The following is a 22,104-nucleotide window of genomic DNA, read 5'->3' as shown; positions in this document are numbered from 1 at the left end:
GTCGGACCGACGGACCAATCACAGCCATGGAGGGGGGTTTAAACTAACGGTGACTGCACTGCAGACGCCATTCCGGTCTGGAATAGCGTGCAGTGCGGTCACCGTGCCCAGCTGCCGCCTATACTGACCAGAACCCATCCAAAATACTTACCTGATCATTGATATTGCTTATGCTTGTGACATCTTGTGACATCCTGTGACATCTTGTGCTGCTGCGATTTATTAGATAGAGAGAGAGTTAGAGAGAGAGAGATAGAGAGAGATAGAGAGAGATAGAGAGGCCTAGTGCTATATTTTGTGCTGCTGCAGTGTGATAGAGCTATAGATAGAGAGATAGAGAGAGATAGAGAGAGATAGAGAGAGAGAGATAGAGAGAGAGATAGTGACAGATTGTGCTATATATTTTTTATATAACTGAAAGAGATAGAGAGAGATAGAGAGAGATAGAGAGGCCTAGTGCTATATTTTGTGCTGCTGCAGTGTGATAGAGCTATAGATAGATAGAGAGAGATAGAGAGAGATAGAGAGAGAGAGAGATAGAGAGATAGTGACAGATTGTGCTATATATTTTTTATATAACTGACTGCTGCCCCCCCTTTTGTGCTGATCAGTATAAATTAACTGATCAGCAACTTTTTGGGGGCGCAGGTTTTTTTTTATATATAGATATACCTGTCAGTGCTGCTGCTGCAGTGTCATAGAGTGATAGATAGTGAGAGATAGAGAGATAGAGAGAGATAGTGACAGAGAGTGATAGAGAGTGCTAAATTTTGTGTCTGCTGCCCCCGCCTTTTGTGCTGATCACTATATCTGAGGTGATCAGCAACTTTTTGGGGGTACAGAGGTTTTTTTTTATATATATACCTGTCAGTACCACCAAAGGTTGTGCACCTGCTGCCCCTCACTGGTAATCAGTGTCGCATCACTGATCACCTTTTTTTATTTTTTGTGAGTGCTGTGGGGTCTTTTTTACATTTTTTTTTTTACACACACTGTGATTTTGTGTGTGTCCTGTGGCCACTGTGCGCTGATCAGTGACGTACATCACTGATCAGCTTTTTCGGCACAGGGTTGATCTATTTTTTTTTTTTTTGGATCAAATTCCTGTTGCCTTTGAGCGCTGTTCAGTGACGGACGTTACTGACCAACATCTGTGCTCAATTTTTGGCGCAGGACCTTTTTTTTTTTTAACCCCTTCCATTTTTTTTTTTTTAACCCCTTCCATTTTTTTTTTGTTAACCCCTTCCATTTTTTTTTTTAACCCCTTCCATTTTTTTTTTTAACCCTTCAATTTTTTTTTTTTGTATTTTTTTTTTTCTGCACTACATACACACTACACACTACATACCCCCCGGGTTGAAATAAAGTTTGTACCCCCCCCTACACTATACACGTGTTGAAACATTTCACTACCAGTAACACAAAAATATAAATGGCATCCCAAATGTCATCCCAAATGTCGTCCCAGTCATCCAGGAGAATGTATTCGGTGGAGGAGGCATATGCCATGCTTGCCTCTGACTCTGACACAGCCAGTGAGGCAAGCGGGGAATTTGAAGGATTTGTCTTAAGCTCCTCTTCCTCCTCTGATGATGAGGGACCCCCTCAAAGACGCCCCCGTAGAGCAGCTGAGACCCCCCCCCCAATAATTGATCTCGTATGGACCCCACCACCAGACAATTTTGAGCCCCAGGTTCCTGAGTTTTTGGCCATCCCAGGAATCCAATTTGATTCAACAGGTCTCAGAGAAATTGACTTTTTCAAATTATTTTTCTCTGATGATTTTATAAATTTAATGGTGGACCAAACTAATTTATATGCCCAGCAGTTTATTGCTCAAAACCCCACGTCATCATTTGCTAGGTGGACCCCTGTAGATGCAGTAGAGATGATGACGTTTTGGGGTCTGGTGTTACATATGGGCATAGTAAAAAAGCCACAAATTAGGCAATATTGGAGTACAGATGTTCTGTACAGCACCCCATTTCACCGTATGGCCATGCTCCGGGCTCGTTTTGAGGCAATCCATAAATTTATACATTACACCGATAATGCACAGTGCCCACCCAGAGATGATCCCACCTTTGACAGGCTATTCAAAGTCAGGCCGGTCATTGATCATTTCAGTGCCAAATTTGCAGAGCTATACATCCCTGATAAATGTATTAGTATCGACGAGTCCCTTATACATTTTAAAGGAAGGGTTCAATTCCGCCAGTACCTTCCCAGTAAGAGGGCAAGGTATGGCATAAAAATGTATAAGCTGTGTGAAAGCACCACAGGGTACACCCACAAGTTTAGGGTATATGAAGGGAAGGATTCAAGAATTGAACCACCAGAATGCCCCCCCTCCCTCGTAGGTGTTAGTGGAAAAATTGTCTGGGATTTAATGCACCCCTTCCTGGATAAGGGTTATCACCTCTATGTGGATAACTTTTACACCAGCATCCCCCTGTTTAAGGCCCTTGGTTCAAGAGGTACAGCAGCTTGCGGTACTGTGCGCAAGAACCAAAGAGGCCTCCCCAAAACGCACATTGCCCAAGTAATGAGAAGGGGTGAAAGCAGGGGAATATGCACCGAAAATATGTTGTTGGTCAAATATAAGGACAAGAGGGATGTCCTTATACTGACAACAATTCATGGAGACAGTACCACCTCCATCCCTGTACGAGGTACCAGTACCCACACCTCAAAACCAAATTGTATCCTAGATTACAATAAGTACATGGGCGGAGTGGATCTTTCAGATCAGGTACTGAAGCCGTACAGTGCCCTGCGGAAAACAAATATCTGGTACAAGAAGCTGGCCGTGTATATCATCCAGATGGCACTGTATAACGCTTACGTGCTATTCCGTTCTACCGGCCAGAGGGGGACATTTATGCACTTTCAAGAGGAAGTCATAAAGAGCCTAACATTTGGGAATCAGCAGGCAGAGGGCCCCAGTACTTCTAGTACTGGCCCCCGTATTGTACCAGGGCAGCATTTTCCCAACGAAATCCCCTCCACTGCAAGAAAGGGCAGGACACAAAAAAGGTGCAAAGTTTGCTATAAAAAGGGAATAAGAAAGGAAACTATTTTCCACTGTGAAACTTGCCCCGACAAACCCGGCCTATGTATAAAGGAGTGTTTCAAAATATACCACACATCTATGGATTATTAGGTTCATCATTTCACCGTGCTTCGGGGGTCTTGCTAATGCCACATAGCACCCACCATTCATTCCACCAGAATCTGAGCTGCAAAATCCAAAAATCACTCCTTCCCTTCTGAGTCCTGCCATGCACCCAACTGGTATTTTTTGGTCACATGTGAGGCATTGCCGTACTCTGGAGAAATTGGGGCACAGATTTTGGGGTGCTTTGTCTCCTTCATTCCTTGTGAAAATGAAAAATTTTGAGCCAGAAGTACATTTTTGTGTAAAAAAATGTATTTTTTTCATTTTCACTGCCCAGTTGTACCAAAATTGATGAAACCCCTGGGGGTTTGAAATGTACACTATACCCCTAGATGAATTCCCTGAGGGGTGTAGTTTGCAAAATGGGGTCACTTGTGGGGGGGTTCCACTGTATTGGTAATGCAACATAGCACCCACCATTCATTCCACCAAAATCTGTGCTGCAAAATCCAAAAATCACTCCTTCCCTTCTGAGTCCTGCCATGCACCCAACTGGTATTTTTTGGTCACATGTGAGGCATTGCCGTACTCTGGAGAAATGGGGGCACAGATTTTGGGGTGCTTTGTCTCCTTCATTCCTTGTGAAAATGAAAAATTTTGAGCCAGAAGTACATTTTTGTGTAAAAAAATGTATTTTTTTCATTTTCACTGCCCAGTTGTACCAAAATTGATGAAACCCCTGGGGGTTTGAAATGTACACTATACCCCTAGATGAATTCCCTGAGGGGTGTAGTTTGCAAAATGGGGTCACTTGTGGGGGGGTTCCACTGTATTGGTAATGCAACATAGCACCCACCATTCATTCCACCAAAATCTGTGCTGCAAAATCCAAAAATCACTCCTTCCCTTCTGAGTCCTGCCATGCACCCAACTGGTATTTTTTGGTCACATGTGAGGCATTGCCGTACTCGGGAGAAATTGGGGCACAGATTTTGGGGTGCTTTGTCTCCTTCATTCCTTGTGAAAATTAAAAATTTTGAGCCAGAACTGCATGTTTGTGTAAAAAAATGTAATTTTCCATTTTCACATCCCAGTTGTACCAAAATTGGTGAAACCCCTGGGGGTTTGAAATGTACACTATACCCCTAGATGAATTCCCTGAGGGGTGTACTTTGCAAAATGGGGTGACTTGTGGGGGGGTTCCACTGTATTGGTGCTTTGGGAGTCTTGCTAATGCAACATAGCACCCACCATTCATTCCACCAAAATCTTTGCTGCAAAATCCAAAAATCACTCCTTCCCTTCTGAGTCCTGCCATGCACCCAACTGGTATTTTTTGGTCACATGTGAGGCATTGCCGTACTCGGGAGAAATTGGGGCACAGATTTTGGGGTGCTTTGTCTCCTTCATTCCTTGTGAAAATGAAAAATTTTGAGCCAGAACTGCATGTTTGTGTAAAAAAATGTAATTTTCCATTTTCACATCCCAGTTGTACCAAAATTGGTGAAACCCCTGGGGGTTTGAAATGTACACTATACCCCTAGATGAATTCCCTGAGGGGTGTACTTTGCAAAATGGGGTGACTTGTGGGGGGGTTCCACTGTATTGGTGCTTTGGGAGTCTTGCTAATGCAACATAGCACCCACCATTCATTCCACCAAAATCTTTGCTGCAAAATCCAAAAATCACTCCTTCCCTTCTGAGTCCTGCCATGCACCCAACTGGTATTTTTTGGTCACATGTGAGGCATTGCCGTACTCGGGAGAAATTGGGGCACAGATTTTGGGGTGCTTTGTCTCCTTCATTCCTTGTGAAAATGAAAAATTTTGAGCCAGAACTGCATGTTTGTGTAAAAAAATGTAATTTTCCATTTTCACATCCCAGTTGTACCAAAATTGGTGAAACCCCTGGGGGTTTGAAATGTACACTATACCCCTAGATGAATTCCCTGAGGGGTGTACTTTGCAAAATGGGGTGACTTGTGGGGGGGTTCCACTGTATTGGTGCTTTGGGAGTCTTGCTAATGCAACATAGCACCCACCATTCATTCCACCAAAATCTTTGCTGCAAAATCCAAAAATCACTCCTTCCCTTCTGAGTCCTGCCATGCACCCAACTGGTATTTTTTGGTCACATGTGAGGCATTGCCGTACTCGGGAGAAATTTGGGCACAGATTTTGGGGTGCTTTGTCTCCTTCATTCCTTGTGAAAATGAAAAATTTTGAGCCAGAACTGCATGTTTGTGTAAAAAAATGTAATTTTCCATTTTCACATCCCAGTTGTACCAAAATTGGTGAAACCCCTGGGGGTTTGAAATGTACACTATACCCCTAGATGAATTCCCTGAGGGGTGTACTTTGCAAAATGGGGTGACTTGTGGGGGGGTTCCACTGTATTGGTGCTTTGGGAGTCTTGCTAATGCAACATAGCACCCACCATTCATTCCACCAAAATCTGTGCTGCAAAATCCAAAAATCACTCCTTCCCTTCTGAGTCCTGCCATGCACCCAACTGGTATTTTTTGGTCACATGTGAGGCATTGCCGTACTCGGGAGAAATTGGGGCACAGATTTTGGGGTGCTTTGTCTCCTTCATTCCTTGTGAAAATGAAAAATTTTGAGCCAGAACTGCATGTTTGTGTAAAAAAATGTAATTTTCCATTTTCACATCCCAGTTGTACCAAAATTGGTGAAACCCCTGGGGGTTTGAAATGTACACTATACCCCTAGATGAATTCCCTGAGGGGTGTACTTTGCAAAATGGGGTGACTTGTGGGGGGGTTCCACTGTATTGGTGCTTTGGGAGTCTTGCTAATGCAACATAGCACCCACCATTCATTCCACCAAAATCTTTGCTGCAAAATCCAAAAATCACTCCTTCCCTTCTGAGTCCTGCCATGCACCCAACTGGTATTTTTTGGTCACATGTGAGGCATTGCCGTACTCGGGAGAAATTGGGGCACAGATTTTGGGGTGCTTTGTCTCCTTCATTCCTTGTGAAAATGAAAAATTTTGAGCCAGAACTGCATGTTTGTGTAAAAAAATGTAATTTTCCATTTTCACATCCCAGTTGTACCAAAATTGGTGAAACCCCTGGGGGTTTGAAATGTACACTATACCCCTAGATGAATTCCCTGAGGGGTGTACTTTGCAAAATGGGGTGACTTGTGGGGGGGTTCCACTGTATTGGTGCTTTGGGAGTCTTGCTAATGCAACATAGCACCCACCATTCATTCCACCAAAATCTTTGCTGCAAAATCCAAAAATCACTCCTTCCCTTCTGAGTCCTGCCATGCACCCAACTGGTATTTTTTGGTCACATGTGAGGCATTGCCGTACTCGGGAGAAATTGGGGCACAGATTTTGGGGTGCTTTGTCTCCTTCATTCCTTGTGAAAATGAAAAATTTTGAGCCAGAACTGCATGTTGGTGTAAAAAAATGTAATTTTCCATTTTCACATCCCAGTTATACCAAAATTGGTGAAACCCCTGGGGGTTTGAAATGTACACTATACCCCTAGATGAATTCCCTGAGGGGTGTAGATTGCAAAATGGGGTGACTTGTGGGGGAGGTTCCTAACTTTTAGCACTTATGGTGCCTAGAAACCTACATGGTGCCTAAAAAAAAATCTCATAAAAAGGAGGCTCCAAAATCAAGTAGGTGCTCCTTCTATTATGAAGCCTGTGGTTTGGTCAACGTGCACACTAGGGCCACATATAGGATATTTTTGAAAACAAAAGAATTGGGGGAATCAATTTTTAGTCACATTTCTCTAGTAAAATCTACTGTATTCGTTAGAAAAATTTATTAAAATTGAAACTCTGCAAAAAAAAAGAAATTTTGAAATTTCACCTACACTTTGTTTTAATTCCTGTGAAACACCTAAAGGGTTAACAAACTTCCAAAATGCTGTTTTGAATACTGTGAGGGGTGCAGTTTTTGAAATGGCATCATTTATGGGGGTGTCTCACATACAAGTCCCTCAAAGTCACATCAGAACTGAACTGGTCCCTAAAAAAATCAGTGTTTGAAATTTTCATGAAAATTTGAGAATTTGCTATTCATATTGTAAGCCTCCTAGTGTCCAAAAAAATTAAAAGGAAGTTGAAATAATGATGGAAACATAAAGTAGACATATGGTCTATGTTAGTTATTAACTATTTTGAGTGGTATGATTATTTGTCTCACAAGCAGAAAATTTAACATTTTGCAAATTGCTAAATTTTCCATTTTTTCACGATATTTTGGTATTTTTCACAAAAAAACACAGACTGTATCGACGAAAATTTACCACTAACTTGAAGTACAATGTGTCACGAGAAAACAATCTCAAAATCACTGGGATAAGTAAAAGCAAAAAAAAGTTATCCCCACTTAAGTGAGACATGTCAGATTTTAAAAAAAGGGCTCTGTCATGAAGGCACAAAGTCTCAGTCATACTGGGCATCTCGTGGTGTATGTTGTATGATAGGTGTATGAGGTCACATAGAGTATGTACATTGAATAATTACAAGGGCTTTGAGAAATAATAAAGCAAACGAGGTTGGTTTCTCTGCCTCCTCAGCTCACCATTTAATTGTCATTAGTCTCATTAATTCTGAAAGATCTCTAAAAGATTGTCATGCTCTGTCATGGAGAAGGGGCCACAGAGGTGTGGGAGGCAGAAGGAGAGAGACAGTGCCTTGTATCTACTAAAGCTGACAAGGCATAATAATAATCCCAGGATTTGACACATCTAAATGCAGAGAGCTTTGTCCACACAGATCCCACAGGAATGCAGATTGACAAATACTCAGGTGACTGGGCAGACACAACTGGTTCTATCAGCTGGCATGAGTGAAAAGGGATAATTAGAGCGTGGGAGGCAGAGTAGGCCGCAGAGTCAGAGAATGTGTGTGGAGGAGAGTAATCCAGTTAAGTAAAAGGTAGTGAGGGCTCTTGTATTTGGGGAGTCATTAGGGAAAATGATAAGCAGAACATGAAAGGGAGTGTTCTGGGAATGCATAAAATGTAAGCATTACTCGGAGAAAGCTCTTCTGGCTGAGCCATCAGTTACTACTATTGCTGAAAACAGCAGCATTCAGAAGACAAACGGTTTAATTGATTTTTTAATTATTCATTTCAATTTGAGCTTTTTCAGTGAGAAGAGTTATGGAATTTTCCACGCCACACTCCATAGGCAAGTACTGTAAGTCAGGGATGCAAACAAAGAGGGTCTGATAAGGCGCTCCCACTTGAGATATGGCGAACTTCAATGTCGGTAGATGTAAAAAAAAAGAGCTGGAGGTTTTTGTTTTTTAAGTATGCATTGTAATGAAGTTTGTTAATTCATGCCATATGCCATATGTATACCTTGGTGATTTGATTTGGAGTAATTACAACAATATGAACGCACCCATGTGACCATGCATGAGGGAGGAGCTAAGAGGCATGCTGGGTATAAAAACCCAGACTGGCCATCATAGCACACACACCCTGAGGAAGGCTTGGGATCAAGCAGAAACGCGTTGGTGTTTATTTTAAAAGGACATAAAGGCCGTTGGACTGGACTTTTCAATATACCATCTGAGGCTATTTTGGGACGGAATTCATTTCTTCAGTGGAACCCGGGAACCCACTGAGAAATCATCCTTCTGACTGTCCGATAAGCGACACAAATAGCCTTGATGATAAGGCCAGACACGGTACTATGCCATTGATTGTGTGTATTAGTATGTTTTTTTGAATAAATTGTCACAGTTTTACACTATGTGCAAATATTGAATTTTTAAACCGAGGTATACGAACAGAGGAAAAAGGAAACCAAACTTATATCAGACGATATCATACGAAATATCTTGTGGCCTAAGGAAAGGCTCATCTGCGGTACGGAGAATATAGATTGACCGTAGAATTTTGTATTATATAGTTCATCTTAGTATCTATACTATGAATGCTGCGATTTGTTTATTCTTCTCGTTTTGAGGTATCAAAGATCTACCGACATTGAAGTTCGCCATATCTCAAGTGGGAGCGCCTTATCAGACCCTCTTTGTTTGCATCTACTACTTCTGGATAGTTTGGTGACTATCCTTTATGATAAGGCTGCACCCTTTGTTTAGAGCGCAGGTTTTTATATTGTTTTTTTCTTAAGTACTGTAAGTCAGTCCAAAAGGCTGGGAAATTAGATTTCCTGACAGCCTTTGGTATGGTTCAACTGGCATAGAAATTATGCCTATCCTTGCTTGCACAGAGACCTATGGATACCTAGGCAATATACTGGCATGGGACCCGGTCACCCACCGCTTGTCATAATAAACAACATTATTATTATAATGGGTTAGGGTGATCCGGGCACCTCAGTACTCACTGGACGCTAGTCAGATGACTAGGATGGATAATATATAGGGTGTATCCAACTATCCGCCGCGGCTATCCAAATAGCACCTACGTAGGATTATGGGGCACACAAAGCATAATACGCGATAACATCCCCCTTTTTCTAGTGATAACACATAGGTCTGGATACTTATTCTGGATTCCATATGTCAATTGCCCGAAAACTAGACATGTTTTAGCCAATAAAAACAGGTTATAATTGGATAGCCAAATGATGACCATCAGTCAACAATCATGCCCATTTTTATTAGCTAAAAAATTATTGCATGTAATTGGATAACCTCTTAGCCCGGCTACGATTGCCAGGCTTCCTTGATGCAGGACAAGTTGGACAGTATGTGAGTTTAATCAGGACACCTCACAAAATAAATAAGTACAATAAAAAAAAGTATTTTGGAATATCCAGAAAGCACCAAATCCAAATTCTTCTAGCAAGTAGCCTACCTGGAAACACATGGTCTATATACCATGCAAGAACCCAGTACACAAAAGAATCAAAGAGCATCATGGTTATAGAGAAGAAGAAACTGTATTCATCGCCTTCCACCGGGCTTTTCCGTATGTTGCCAAACTGTAGCCCAAGGCCTTGCTCTTCATACCTAGATAAATACTCTGTTCCAAACCCAAATGCCACTGGGGACAGGAAGCTCTGCAACAAGAGAAATGCATGTACTGTATAAGCTAAATTGTATTACAAACGCAAACAATAAGAAATGGATTGACATATTTTGAAGCCGCCTCCTAAAGGAAACAATCTGGCGCTTGAAAAATTATTCAGTTACCATGTCAATTAAAGCTTGACCATGGTCATAGGACCTTATTCTGGTTTATTTGCAAGACTGCAAATTCGCAGCCTTGCAAGTCCACCAGAAGCCGCCCTGCGAATGCCGATACACATGCCCACATCGCACGATGCGTTTGTATGCAGGCTGTAGGGGAACACCCACATCATCTCTAACTCAGATCTCAAATCTAACTCTGATCTCAAATCTAACTCTTTCTGCACATGTTACATCTGCCCCACCTGCAATGCAGCATTGTTTTGCCTATTTTGAGAACAAATTTGTCCTGCAATCAGGTCTGAATTAGGCCCCTAGCCCTGACTGTACTATAAATATCAGCGTTACCTTTGGCTTGTTTATATAAGGTGTTATACCATGCAATTACTTTATATATTGCTTTGTGAAAGGACATTGAGACTCATTTAGTACACTGTGTACTCTGTTGTAAAACTATGCACATTTCAGAACTGGTCATGTGCTAAAATGTATACAGTAGATCTGAGAGCAGGGCCATAACTATGGGTGAGTGTATGATACCACTATACAGGCCACCCAAAGCATTTTCAGGATGCACCAGGCCATCACCTTCGCTTTAGTCCCGGCGGCTCTGCCTCCTCCTTGGGACAACATGAAGTGACATATTTAGGCAGTGGGCTATCACAGGGTGTATTTTTGCCTGCTACGGCCCTGTATGAGAGTATTTTAAGATTACAGCCCTGACATAGCTATATAAGGTGCACATCGTTTCCCCAACTCCAAATAAGGACCATCGCAGCTATTTTCAAACACTTCTGTTATAAACAATTAGTGGTCATTGCACCTAAGTGTGAGGGGATGTGTTCAGCTTCCCGGTGGTCAGGATGCATGCATTCCCTATACTGATGCCGAGCGTCCGATTACTAGCAGGAGGTTGGCACCAAAATCCCCAAATCAATGAAGATGGCGGTGCTGTTTGCAATGGGCAACATCTCCTCTTTTAATTTTTAGAAGCTTTAGTAAATTTACCCCTCAGAAGGGAGGGTTAAGGTTAGGCTGTGGAATGAAGGGTTAGGTTTAGATGGCGGGATACGGGGGTTAGGGTTAGCCACTAGCAGGGAGGATTAGGGTCAGGCGGAGGGGGGTAAGGCTGCCAGGAAGGAGGGACAGGGTTGGAGAAGGGGGGGGGGGGGGCAGTGGAGGGGTAAGTATATTTAACCCCCAGATGAGCCCAGGTGCAAAATTATAACTTGGGACCCTCTCCTCCAACCCAACCCAAGTGCACAGTATGAAAAAGGCAGGGGGTGACAGGGAGATGCAGAGGGTGATAGGGAAGGGCAAAGTGAGACAGCGGGCGACAGGAAGAGGGTGACCGGGGCAGCTATGGGCTCCTGCCATTCTCTTCCTGTGCAGAGGGTGACAAGGGCCACATTGCTGCCCCTGGGGGCAGTTCCTCCTCTGGCTTAATTTATGGGCTGAATCCATGATCAGCACCTAATCCCAGGGAGCTTGTTTTCCTAGCAACTGCCATCAAGAAAACAGCTCCTCCATAATGACATTGATATAAACAATCTCTATTACAAGTGTATTTTACAATAACACATCTAGGTAACACTACAAACACTGCACTACTTAGTATTATTGTACTGTGCATACTGCCTGGCTTCCGTCTCTTCACAATCTACCTTTTTAATAGTCAGATGCCAACACACAGTATTTACATGTGGTGGTGGCTCTCCTTGTGACCACTGAAGCATTTGGAGTCTATTTTACCCTTTGCTCCACCTCATTGGAAAACTTGGCTACACTATTGTGCTTGGTGAAGGGGCACAAGTACAAGTACCACTGTCAGTCAGCATTGTTCAGCTGCCCTACAGAAGTTATTGGGCTTATTTGTGTATAAAAGTGACAGAAACTCTATTCTCTCCCCGCATCTTCGTAAATAGACCCCTAAAAAATTATTTAAACTTATCTCTGCAGAAAACACGAAGACAAAAAGAAACAAATATCCTCATATTAATTATTTAATTATTTGAAGCATAAATCTAGATGGAGACTTACTGCTATGGTTTTCAATTTGAAAGTCATACGGTCCTGCCAGGCGAAGCACAGGATGTGCGGCAAGTAGAGTGTGAAATAAATGACTCCGCTGCAGGCAGCTGCCAAGTTGGCTTTAGAGAAGAAGACGCTCATGAGGAACGACTGCATGATGGTGGACAGAGTGAAAGCCATCAGAAAGACGAAGAGGATTATGGGATTGCTATAGTAAAGGACTCCGCCACCCTGCAAACAGAACAGGAAAACCAATCAGCATGGGATCTGTTTTGTATGGAAAAGAATAGTATGCTGGAAAATAGCATTTTGACACAATCTAGATTAGAAAGGAGGAAAGACAGCAGAACTCACACACAGGACTCACTGGATGCATCTAAACAATCTCGCACTGTTTGTATTATTGAGTATTGGATAAAACACATAATAAGGTCAGAAGTGTCTCTCCTATTGTACATGCAGAGCAGCCACAGTGATTTTCTTCTGGTCGGGTCAATTAAACACTTAATAATTGTTATGTGCTGCTCATATTCAGTTCTGTGCAAAAGGCAGTTTCCAGGAAAATAAAACTGCAATTAGGGCCTCATGCAGAGTAGATCGCGAATGTGGTGCCATGTCCATACACAAAAGCAGTATGTATTATAAGCGCGGTTACACGCATACAGTATGTTGATGCATAGTTACCTACCCTCCGCCATTCTGCAGGAGACTCCCTGAAATAGCAGCAATCGCCTCTCTCCCTGATTAGTCTAGCAATCTCCCTCATTTCACCTATCCCACATTACACTGTTACATTTTTGGGGAAAAAAAGGAACGATAGACAGATACATTTACATTGAATTAGCAGCATCATTTCCCAGCATTGGTGATCCCTATGGCTACATGCATTTATTGTGGCCATTTATATGTAAAACACAATAGATGAACAATCCCTGACAGTTATCAGTGACTTTTCTTTACCAAGTATAGTAGCTCTTACTAACTTCTTTGGGGCTCATCTATATTTGGATCTAAGTCATTTTAAAATATTCCTCTCAGATGTAGCAGTACACACCCACGCTTCTAGGTGCCACGTTCACAATCTCTCCATATATGGAACTAGACACGCCCTTTGGGTGGAAAATGACACGCCCCTTCAATAGGGTGCTGCACAACCTCCCTGAGACTAGTTTTCAAAAGTAGGCAAGTATTTGTTGATGCACATGCATTACACATGCAGGTCGGCAACAGTAGATTGCTTTCTGTATACATCAGACTTATGCCAGATTCACTTAAATATGTATTTAATCATTGGTTTCACATGTAAAATATCCATTAGCTATTAGGCATTAATACAACTTCAAAGCCACCAGTAACATAGTAGAACGCCTTTGTCTTGTGTTCAAAAACACTATTTCTGCAAAACACAAAATGCTAATGTCCACAAGTGGTTGGCTAGATCTGGCGATCATTATCATATATTGGAATTTGCACCTTTTCCTGACAACAGTAAGTGGGGCATTATATGTGACCCTGCACCACCCTGTAATTGATCACATCTGTGCAATACTCCACAATCTCACCCAGGGGGGAAGGATCGCATCCGATACATTGTATGCAGCCTTTTGCATACAATGTATCTCATGTGATCCTAGCAGGGCTAACCGGCCGCGTTAAATATTTGTGGCAGCCATGAGATCTGTGACTCCGATGCACGGGAACGCCAGGTGAATGACATGCGAGGGCCACTTTTCAGAATTGCATAAGAAGTGACCACAGCGCACTAGTGGATGGGGGCCTTTATGGTACTCGGCATACAGTAGTAGGTACTCTCCTGCCCCACATCTCCAGACAGACAGAGGAGGGAGTAAGTGCCAAATCTGCACAAAATAGAATCTTGCTCATTTTATATCAGCACGTTTCCTTTTTCTAGACTTCATACACTAGAATCAGGCTAACACAACAGGAAAGTTAAGCACCGTACACACAATGTAAAATATATTGATCAGAAGGGCCCTTCTGAGTGATATCTTTTACATTCTCATCTAGCGTGTACACGCCATATTGTTAACAATGCGCATCGGTAATAAACCCCATCTGCTATACTGTACATGCAGGTCAGTTGTGGCTATGTTAAGCATGTTCAGTGAGTCCTGGTGAAGTCAATAAATGATATTGTTTACTGATATGGTTCAGTGTGTACACTGAATATCGTCTGAATGGAAGCTCAGGTGGAAACACTACCGATATTGCTTATCGGCTAAAATTCAGTATATTCAATTCGATTCATTTTATAATAGGCACTGTGCCACTGAGAAAATAAACACACTGAGGGTGCTATTTATCAAGCCTCTGTTAAAAGCATACATCATTTGAGTTTCCAGATGATATAGGCATTTAGATCTTGAGATTGCAGGCCATTATGTGTACATGTCACTCCACCTTTAAGTACCTCATATGAATATCTGCACAGAGGGGTATTCAATCTTGGACAATCTTACATTCAACCTATTCAATGTCAGGTCCATTTATCTGACTTTCTGAAAGATTCGGAAAGAGTCGGAAAGCTCATGGATCAGCGTTAATCGAAAATGCCTGCGGATTCGACAATCCAGCCGCCATTTTTGACAATGCAGACTTTGCCTTTTAAAAAGTCGAATATGCATAGATGAGTCACAAAGGTCGATATTTCCACCTTTTGTAAATATCGTCTGGAATTGGATACCCCCATATCCTGGAATTATATATATATATATATATATATATATATATTGATTAACCTGTATTGCTCTAATGGGTGAATAAACATGCACAAGCTTATTATAGGAAATATGCTCTGTAAATTCCAACACACATGCCCAAATCCGGCATCAATGAATTTCCTTCCTTGTCAGATGTGCAGTCCTGATAGTGCATGTACTGGAAATTATCTAGAGCTGAGGTAATGAACCTGTGGCCCTTCTGTTGTGGAACTGCTAGCCCCTGCATGTCCTGCCAACAACCTAGAGCCTCACAATGCAGGGACACCAATCACTACAACTAATCAGCATTCCCCACCGTCCATTTCCTCAGTAAATTGTAACGCAAACACATAAACATCCACAACAATTGTTCAAGAATGTTTTGTTTACTAAATGAATTGACTCTTTGTGACTCTTTCAGCTATATGATAATATAAAAAGTATACTGGTAGGTTAATTGGCTCCCAATGAAATAAATCGTAGTGTGAATGTGTGTGCGTGTACATATGGTAGGAAATATAGAGGCTAACTCTGCATGGATCGCTAATGTAAGAATTCACAGTGGACTGCGAGGAGAAAGCTGCTGGTCAGCAAGAAAGAGAGGACTGCCCTTGCTTGTGCGAGAATAGCGAATGGAACGCTTATCGCTATCTACTCACACACATATCCATATGCAATTCCCGAACCATCAAAGAGTTTTTGCCGTCTGTGCCAATGTAGGACTGAGGGTTCCACTAATCTGCACCTGAAACAGGGTGGAAGTGTTCATCGCTGACATCAGAGACCCTCTTTAAAAATGCCTGAGCACGTCTGCGTTTTTTCAAACACACACACACAAAAAAATGGCTGGTTACGACTCTTAATGCTGGCTTCCTGTCAGTCATACTGCGAGATGACTATGTTTATGCATGCTCAGTAATTCAATAATTCTCTATTTAGAAATACATACTGTACTGAATTAGCCCCATAAGTTTTAAGCTCCACTGTGGCAGGATTGATGTGATTGGCCAAATATTCTCTGTAAAGTTCTGCGGAATATGTGTGCTATATAAATAACTGGTGGTAATAATAATAATAATAAATAATCATATACAGGGCTATTCCAAAAGAATGAACCGATTTCATTACACAATATTTTTTAGGGAAAAGAAATACAATACTCCAGCCGTCTACTCATAATAATGTTTAATTTTCTATTTTACAAGAATTCAACGCGGCCACTACCTGCAACATCAAGGCAATAAGAGAATTACTCCCAGCATACAGCAATCCACTGAGTTAAAGTAATCAAGGTTAGTGAGTAGCAGTGGAACATAAATGCAATATTTGACATATCCCAGCCCTCTTCCGACTAATCCATACCTAGGACACCTTTTTATTAAAAATTTAGGGGGAGGAAGGGGGGGGGGGGGGGGAGTGTGCTCCATCCTGTTAAAAATTAAGCCAATAAATAAAGAGCCTGTTTTTGAGCATACCGAGATATAGTAGTTTGTCCTTTAACGAAGAAAAAGGGACCATAAGCCTTGTCCTTAGACACAGCACAGAAGACCTTCACCTTAGGGCAATCCCTTTTGCGATCAACTCTATTGCCGCTCAAGTGAAAATTCGCTTCATCACTAAAAATGTAAATAAAGGTTTCATCTGCCATCATCTCCTCCAGTATAGAATCGCAAAATTCCATCCGCTTCTACTTGTCATTTGTAAGTGCCTGAAAAAGGTGCAGTATGTATGTTTTCAAATGTAGGCATCTTCTGAGCACATGCCAGATTTAGGGATGGCAAGTGCACAGCTAGCTTGATTTGTGGACTTTCGTAGGCTCAAACACAGCATGTATTCTCACCACTTGTTCCTCCGAAATTCTCTCTTGAAACAGTCGAATGTTCTTATTAGAGGGCGGATTACTGCCGAATTGCCTTAGAAAATGCCTTTTGCAGAGGACTTGCCATTCTCAGGGTAAATAAACAACTGAACATTGCCGGGGGAGCAACGCAATTACAGCGCCCCTGTGGCAGCCATTCAAAGCTTAGAAACCTCCACTTTCAAATGGTCAGTAACTCATTTCATGACAATGCATGGAAATTGAATGAATGTGTCATGATATCAGTTCATTCTTTTTGAATAACCCTGTATGTCAGGTAGCTAATGGGGAGTAGTAGAATCTTGAAAGTACCATAAGATGTACCACGAGCACTGCTGCCTTCAGAGATGTAGATTTAACATTTTGCAAGCATTGACATGATGGCATGGGGTATATAAGTTGAAAAATGTCTAGGCTGGCATGCACACTGTTGTTAATGTCAATAGTAGCAAAAGATTGGTACGCAAAAGGTCAAGACATGATAAGGCCACAGTTTTCCACTTTTTTTGGTGTCCATGTCGACACCTGAGCATGTGAACCCCCAATAATGTTCTACGTCCCCTTGCATGGCTAACTTCATTTGTCAAGCTTTGGACCAGGTAACTGAAAAAGTTAAAAATAAATAAAAAAATCCTCAAAAACTTATCTTGACTGTTTCATGTGTCACTCATAGCCATATCAACTTTTTTCTTGTGTTGACCTTTTCACCATGTCAACCATATGGTGTTGACCCCTTGACTGTCAACCTAGACGCTGTTGACCCATCATCCGGTTCCCTAGATTCTGGAAATGTCCTGGAATGGAGTGAAATTGCCTGCCAAGATCTACCACTTGGCTGAGAACACTGGGCTGCTACTTGGTTCATCATCGCATACACTTCCTGTCTTGCATTTATCCTTTTACATCATTGATGATTTACTTCTACTTGTATTCTATAGAGGAGAAGTGCTGACAAATTTGGCTGTATTTAGGTACTGTACAGTATGTAGTGACATAGCTGAAGCTGGATTTGGGAGTAGCATTCAGTGGATACTCCTTCAAGGGGGCTGCACTGCTAACCATTTAGTGATTCTCTCAATGATGGATTATGGGTAAGAAAGAGAAAAAAGAAGCAGAATGTGAATTGACCACAGTCTAACTAGATGTTAACACTTTTAGATGTTTAGGATCCAAATGATTTATCTCTCCTGATAGATCATTAGAATTGCCCGTAAATAGGTAGATAAGAGTTAAGCCCCATACACACAAGATTTGTTAAAAGATATCGTTCAGACCGATATTGCTTAAAAAATATTAAGTGTGTACGCTCAATATTATTATTAATGAGTGCCCCACGTCATTGTCTGTGCATACAGCTTAATATAACTATATTGACAGCTTCAGCATGCATATGGTGGTGTCATGACGATGTAATTGTACAATATCATTAACCGATATCTTTCAATGTGTATGCACTATATTGTTTGCCCAGCGGCACCACCGATACAGTTAACTATATTGGCGGTGGTGCTAATCGGCTAGTGTGTACGGGGCTTTAGTTTGGCCAATCTCAACTGTAAATATTTCCATGGATTACTTTTTTCTTGCACAAAAGCACCCAACGTTTGCAATAAAATATAATGGGATGGAACTTACCACAATGGTGATTGTCAATAGAAGGGTACTAAGTGACATAATACTAAAACTATCAATGAACCAGGTGAACCAAATGACTTCATTAGTGACACCCAAGTTCTTCATGGTCTCTTTTAAACGCAATTCTTTCTCTAGAACAATGTCCTTCACCAGCATGGATACGGAATATATCCAAGACAGCACCATGAAAATGGGAAAGCAGCGATTCAGTGTTATCATAAACCTGTAAATAGTAAAAATAGTAAAAGCTTTAGAAAGACAAGAAATACAGAATAATATAGAGCCAGCACTAACTTCCTAACATCATTTAGGTCAATTAAAATCTTACCAAAATTAGTCAAGTATTCTCATTGATTTTACTTTTTCACCTATCTCTCCATTGGAGTATTCACTACTATTCTATGTTTACACCATGGGGGAAATGTAACAGCCTTCGACTTGGAAGCATTGGTGAAATCCCGCTGAGTCTGCCTGATGTTTTAAAGCAGCAATCATTTACAGTGCACAGCCCACCTGTTTTTGCCTTTAAATGATTGCCGGACGATACAGTAAATGGGTGTCTCAAGGGAAAGAACCATGGAAAAAGGTGAAACGATTATATTCACACTTCATCTATACCAGGCTTCCCCAACCTTGTTCCTTAAAGCATACTAAAGGGGATGTTAAATCTGTGCTGATATCTCCCGGCAGGAGAAACATCGGTACTCACCTATTCAATGTTGCCGTTATTGACAGTATTGAAGGGTGTCAGAGCCAACTTTTTTTAAAGTCGGACCTGTTTTGTCGGAAACAGCTGCGGATTGTCAAATTCATGCCCGTTTTCAGACAATACGCTTCTGTTTCTGAGAATTTGCAATCAACAGTTGGTACATTGAATACTGACTGTTGATGTACTGTTGGATCAGATGAAAAATGGACGGGATTGCAACTGTTGGGATGTTCCGACAGTCAGAAGATCAAATGTAATAATCTAAAGCTGTGTACAAACGGTGCAATATATTGCTCAGTGTCTCCTTTTCATCAGCGAACAGAGATGGTTGCTGATGAACATGCATCACATGCAATTGGCTGTTTGGGAATGCCCCGCTGACAATGATTGGTGGATTCTTTGTTGTTTCTGTGTAAGATTAGGTTTTTATAGTTTCATTTATGCCTAATAGCAAATATGTGTCTATAACATAGACCAGTGGATCTCAAACTATTTTGCTCTGGGACCCCGTCAGACATTAAAAATTGTTACAGGACCCCAGCAAGTTACCAAAGAACAGTCACCACACATGTGCAGACCGCAAATGCATGGCAGCATTGTGGATGCACAAAATGATGCAAGGAGTCCAAAGTAACAGACAATTCAACTGATTTTTCAAACTCCTTGTATTACTGGCTGAGAGATTAGAGAATAATCAGCCTGATGGTCAGCAACATGGAGTCGCGACCCCATGCAGAGAAGCACTGACATAGACCAACTGAATAAGTATCTATGACATATGTCTGATATAAACCAGAAACATATACTACAGTTGCTGACTGAACTCTACATATCAGTTGATCAGCACAAATAGCGTAGTGGGTAGAATTATTGCCTCATAGCACTTCTATTCACCCCAATGGCCCATCCTATGCCCTGACTCCTCCCAGTTTTAGCCCTGGTTTCCTGTCACGATCGCCTCCCCCCACCCCCCAGAAAAAAACCTGGAAAGTAAATTGGATTTTGACAAGAAAATGGGTTGCATCAGACCCATATATAGTGATATCAAGCAGACCCATTGCTGTGATACAGAACAACAGTATGAAGATTTGCCTGAATTTATATTCACATGTGCAGACAAAAGAATCCATTGTCATTATATAAAAAACAGACTGAGAAACCCAAGAGATCATCGTGTAAAGGAAGCGGCCAGAAATCTGTGCCAGCCCGACAGTGACTACTATTTATAGAGAGCTACAATTTAATATCTGGCTCAATTCATCATATTTGTTGCCATTCGTTCATGTATAAAACATTGGCGATGCTGAAAGGAAAAGCAACTCAAATAATGCATTATTGTAATGTATTACATATCCCACACGATTTATCTTTGCACTGTTTTATTATATTTATTATTTTGGGATGATCCCCATTAGTTTCAGTCTGTTATACCCCTTGCACACCGCAAAAATAACCCGGGCCAATGTGCGGTGTGAAAGGGCCATGTTGACTATCCTGGGTCCAGCAACCCGGTAATCCAACCTGGGTTATAAGCAGTGTTATTCCCGGGTCGAACGCGGGTTGCTGGGCAGTCTAAACGGGTAACCCGGGTCGAGCAACTGAGGTCCTGTTCACTTCTATGGAGGAGGCATCAGCATTACTTCAGTGCTGTCTCCTTCCCCGCCTGATGCAATGCCACATCAGACCCCTAGATGACGTTAGTGACCAGGCATTTTGCTCTTGGGATGGACCCGTGTTCTTGGTGTGACCTGGCATTTACGATGTGAAAGGGGTATGATTTGCAGTTTTGACAGTGACCAAATGTTTAGCTAGTTAGGAAAGCACTTAGGGATAGATGTATGAAGCAGTGATGAGTGTAGAAGTGTGACAGTGGAGAAGTTGCTTATGGCACCAATCAGCTGCTACTGTACATATCATTTTATAGAATGCTCTTGATAAATTTTACTTCAAAGCTGATTATTTGGGGACCCCCCTTCTCCAACCCAACCAAAGTTCAAAATATGCAACAAGGCAGTAGGTGACAGAGAGAGGCAGTGGGTGACAGAGAAGGCAGAGGGTGACAGAGAGAGGCAGAGGGTGACAGGGGGATTCCGTATGAAATCCCGATGGTCAAAATCCTGACAGGGTCAAAATCCCGAATGGGTCAAAATACCGACAAGGACAAAATCCTGACATTTAAAATCCCGACAAGGTCAAAATACCGAGATATAGAATGTACAGGGGAAACAGTCAACATGACTTTCGGTCGACAGGTTGCGAGGTCGACATGGGTTTTTTCACTGTTTTTTGACCCGAATGTCGACACACTCAACATGGACACAGTTGGAAGTGAACCACAGCCCCTGGCTTTGCTCGCAATGCTTCGGGCACGGTGCCTTGCTGCGCTCGGCACATTATTTTATTTCTCCCACCACGCCCTAGTGGATGGTAGGGCATGAAATACCGCTTTTGTCCTTGTCGGTATTTTGACCCAGTCGGGATTTTGACCCTGTCGGGATTTTGACTGCATCCTACAGGGGGAATGCAGAATGTGACAGGAACAAATAGTGGGTGACATATGAAAAGAGAGAGGGGCAGCAGTGGGCACCTTAATAATCAGAGTCCCCAGTGCACTGCACCTGCTGGTACTTTATCTCTCTTCATATCTCCCTTGTCATCTCGACCCTTTGCTTTGTCAATGTTGACCTTGTGTATGTTGTCGTTTTGTCATTGTCAACTTTGTGCATGTAGACCTATTGTCATTGTCGACCTTGTGCATTTTGACTTTTTGGTGTTGACCTATTGACTGTCTATCCAGGCATGTCCAAACTGTGGCCCTCTAGCTGTTGTGAAACTACACATCCCAGCATGCCTTGCCAGAGGTTTAGCATTCCCATA

The 22,104-nt window shown here is 41.9% G+C and overlaps 1 protein-coding gene across 1 annotated transcript in view; it reads right to left on the bottom strand.

Moving 5' to 3' along the window:
* The window catches only part of ABCA4 (ATP binding cassette subfamily A member 4), a 227,808-nt gene that overhangs the window by 133,559 nt on the left and 72,145 nt on the right, over positions 1 to 22,104 (bottom strand). Inside the window, exons 15-17 of the mRNA XM_083157071.1 lie at positions 18,519 to 18,741; positions 12,315 to 12,536; positions 9,940 to 10,144 (exon numbers count right to left, since the gene is read on the bottom strand). Of these exons, the coding sequence (XP_083013197.1) occupies positions 9,940 to 10,144; positions 12,315 to 12,536; positions 18,519 to 18,741 (650 nt within the window). The remainder of the gene's footprint in view (positions 1 to 9,939; positions 10,145 to 12,314; positions 12,537 to 18,518; positions 18,742 to 22,104) is intronic.

This window comes from Crinia signifera, chromosome 8, assembly GCF_055691185.1.
Source record: "Crinia signifera chromosome 8, ASM5569118v1, whole genome shotgun sequence".
Taxonomy (NCBI): Eukaryota; Metazoa; Chordata; class Amphibia; order Anura; family Myobatrachidae; genus Crinia; species Crinia signifera.
Note: the sequence above shows the minus strand (reverse complement) of the source record. Positions and strands in the feature narration are given on the sequence as shown.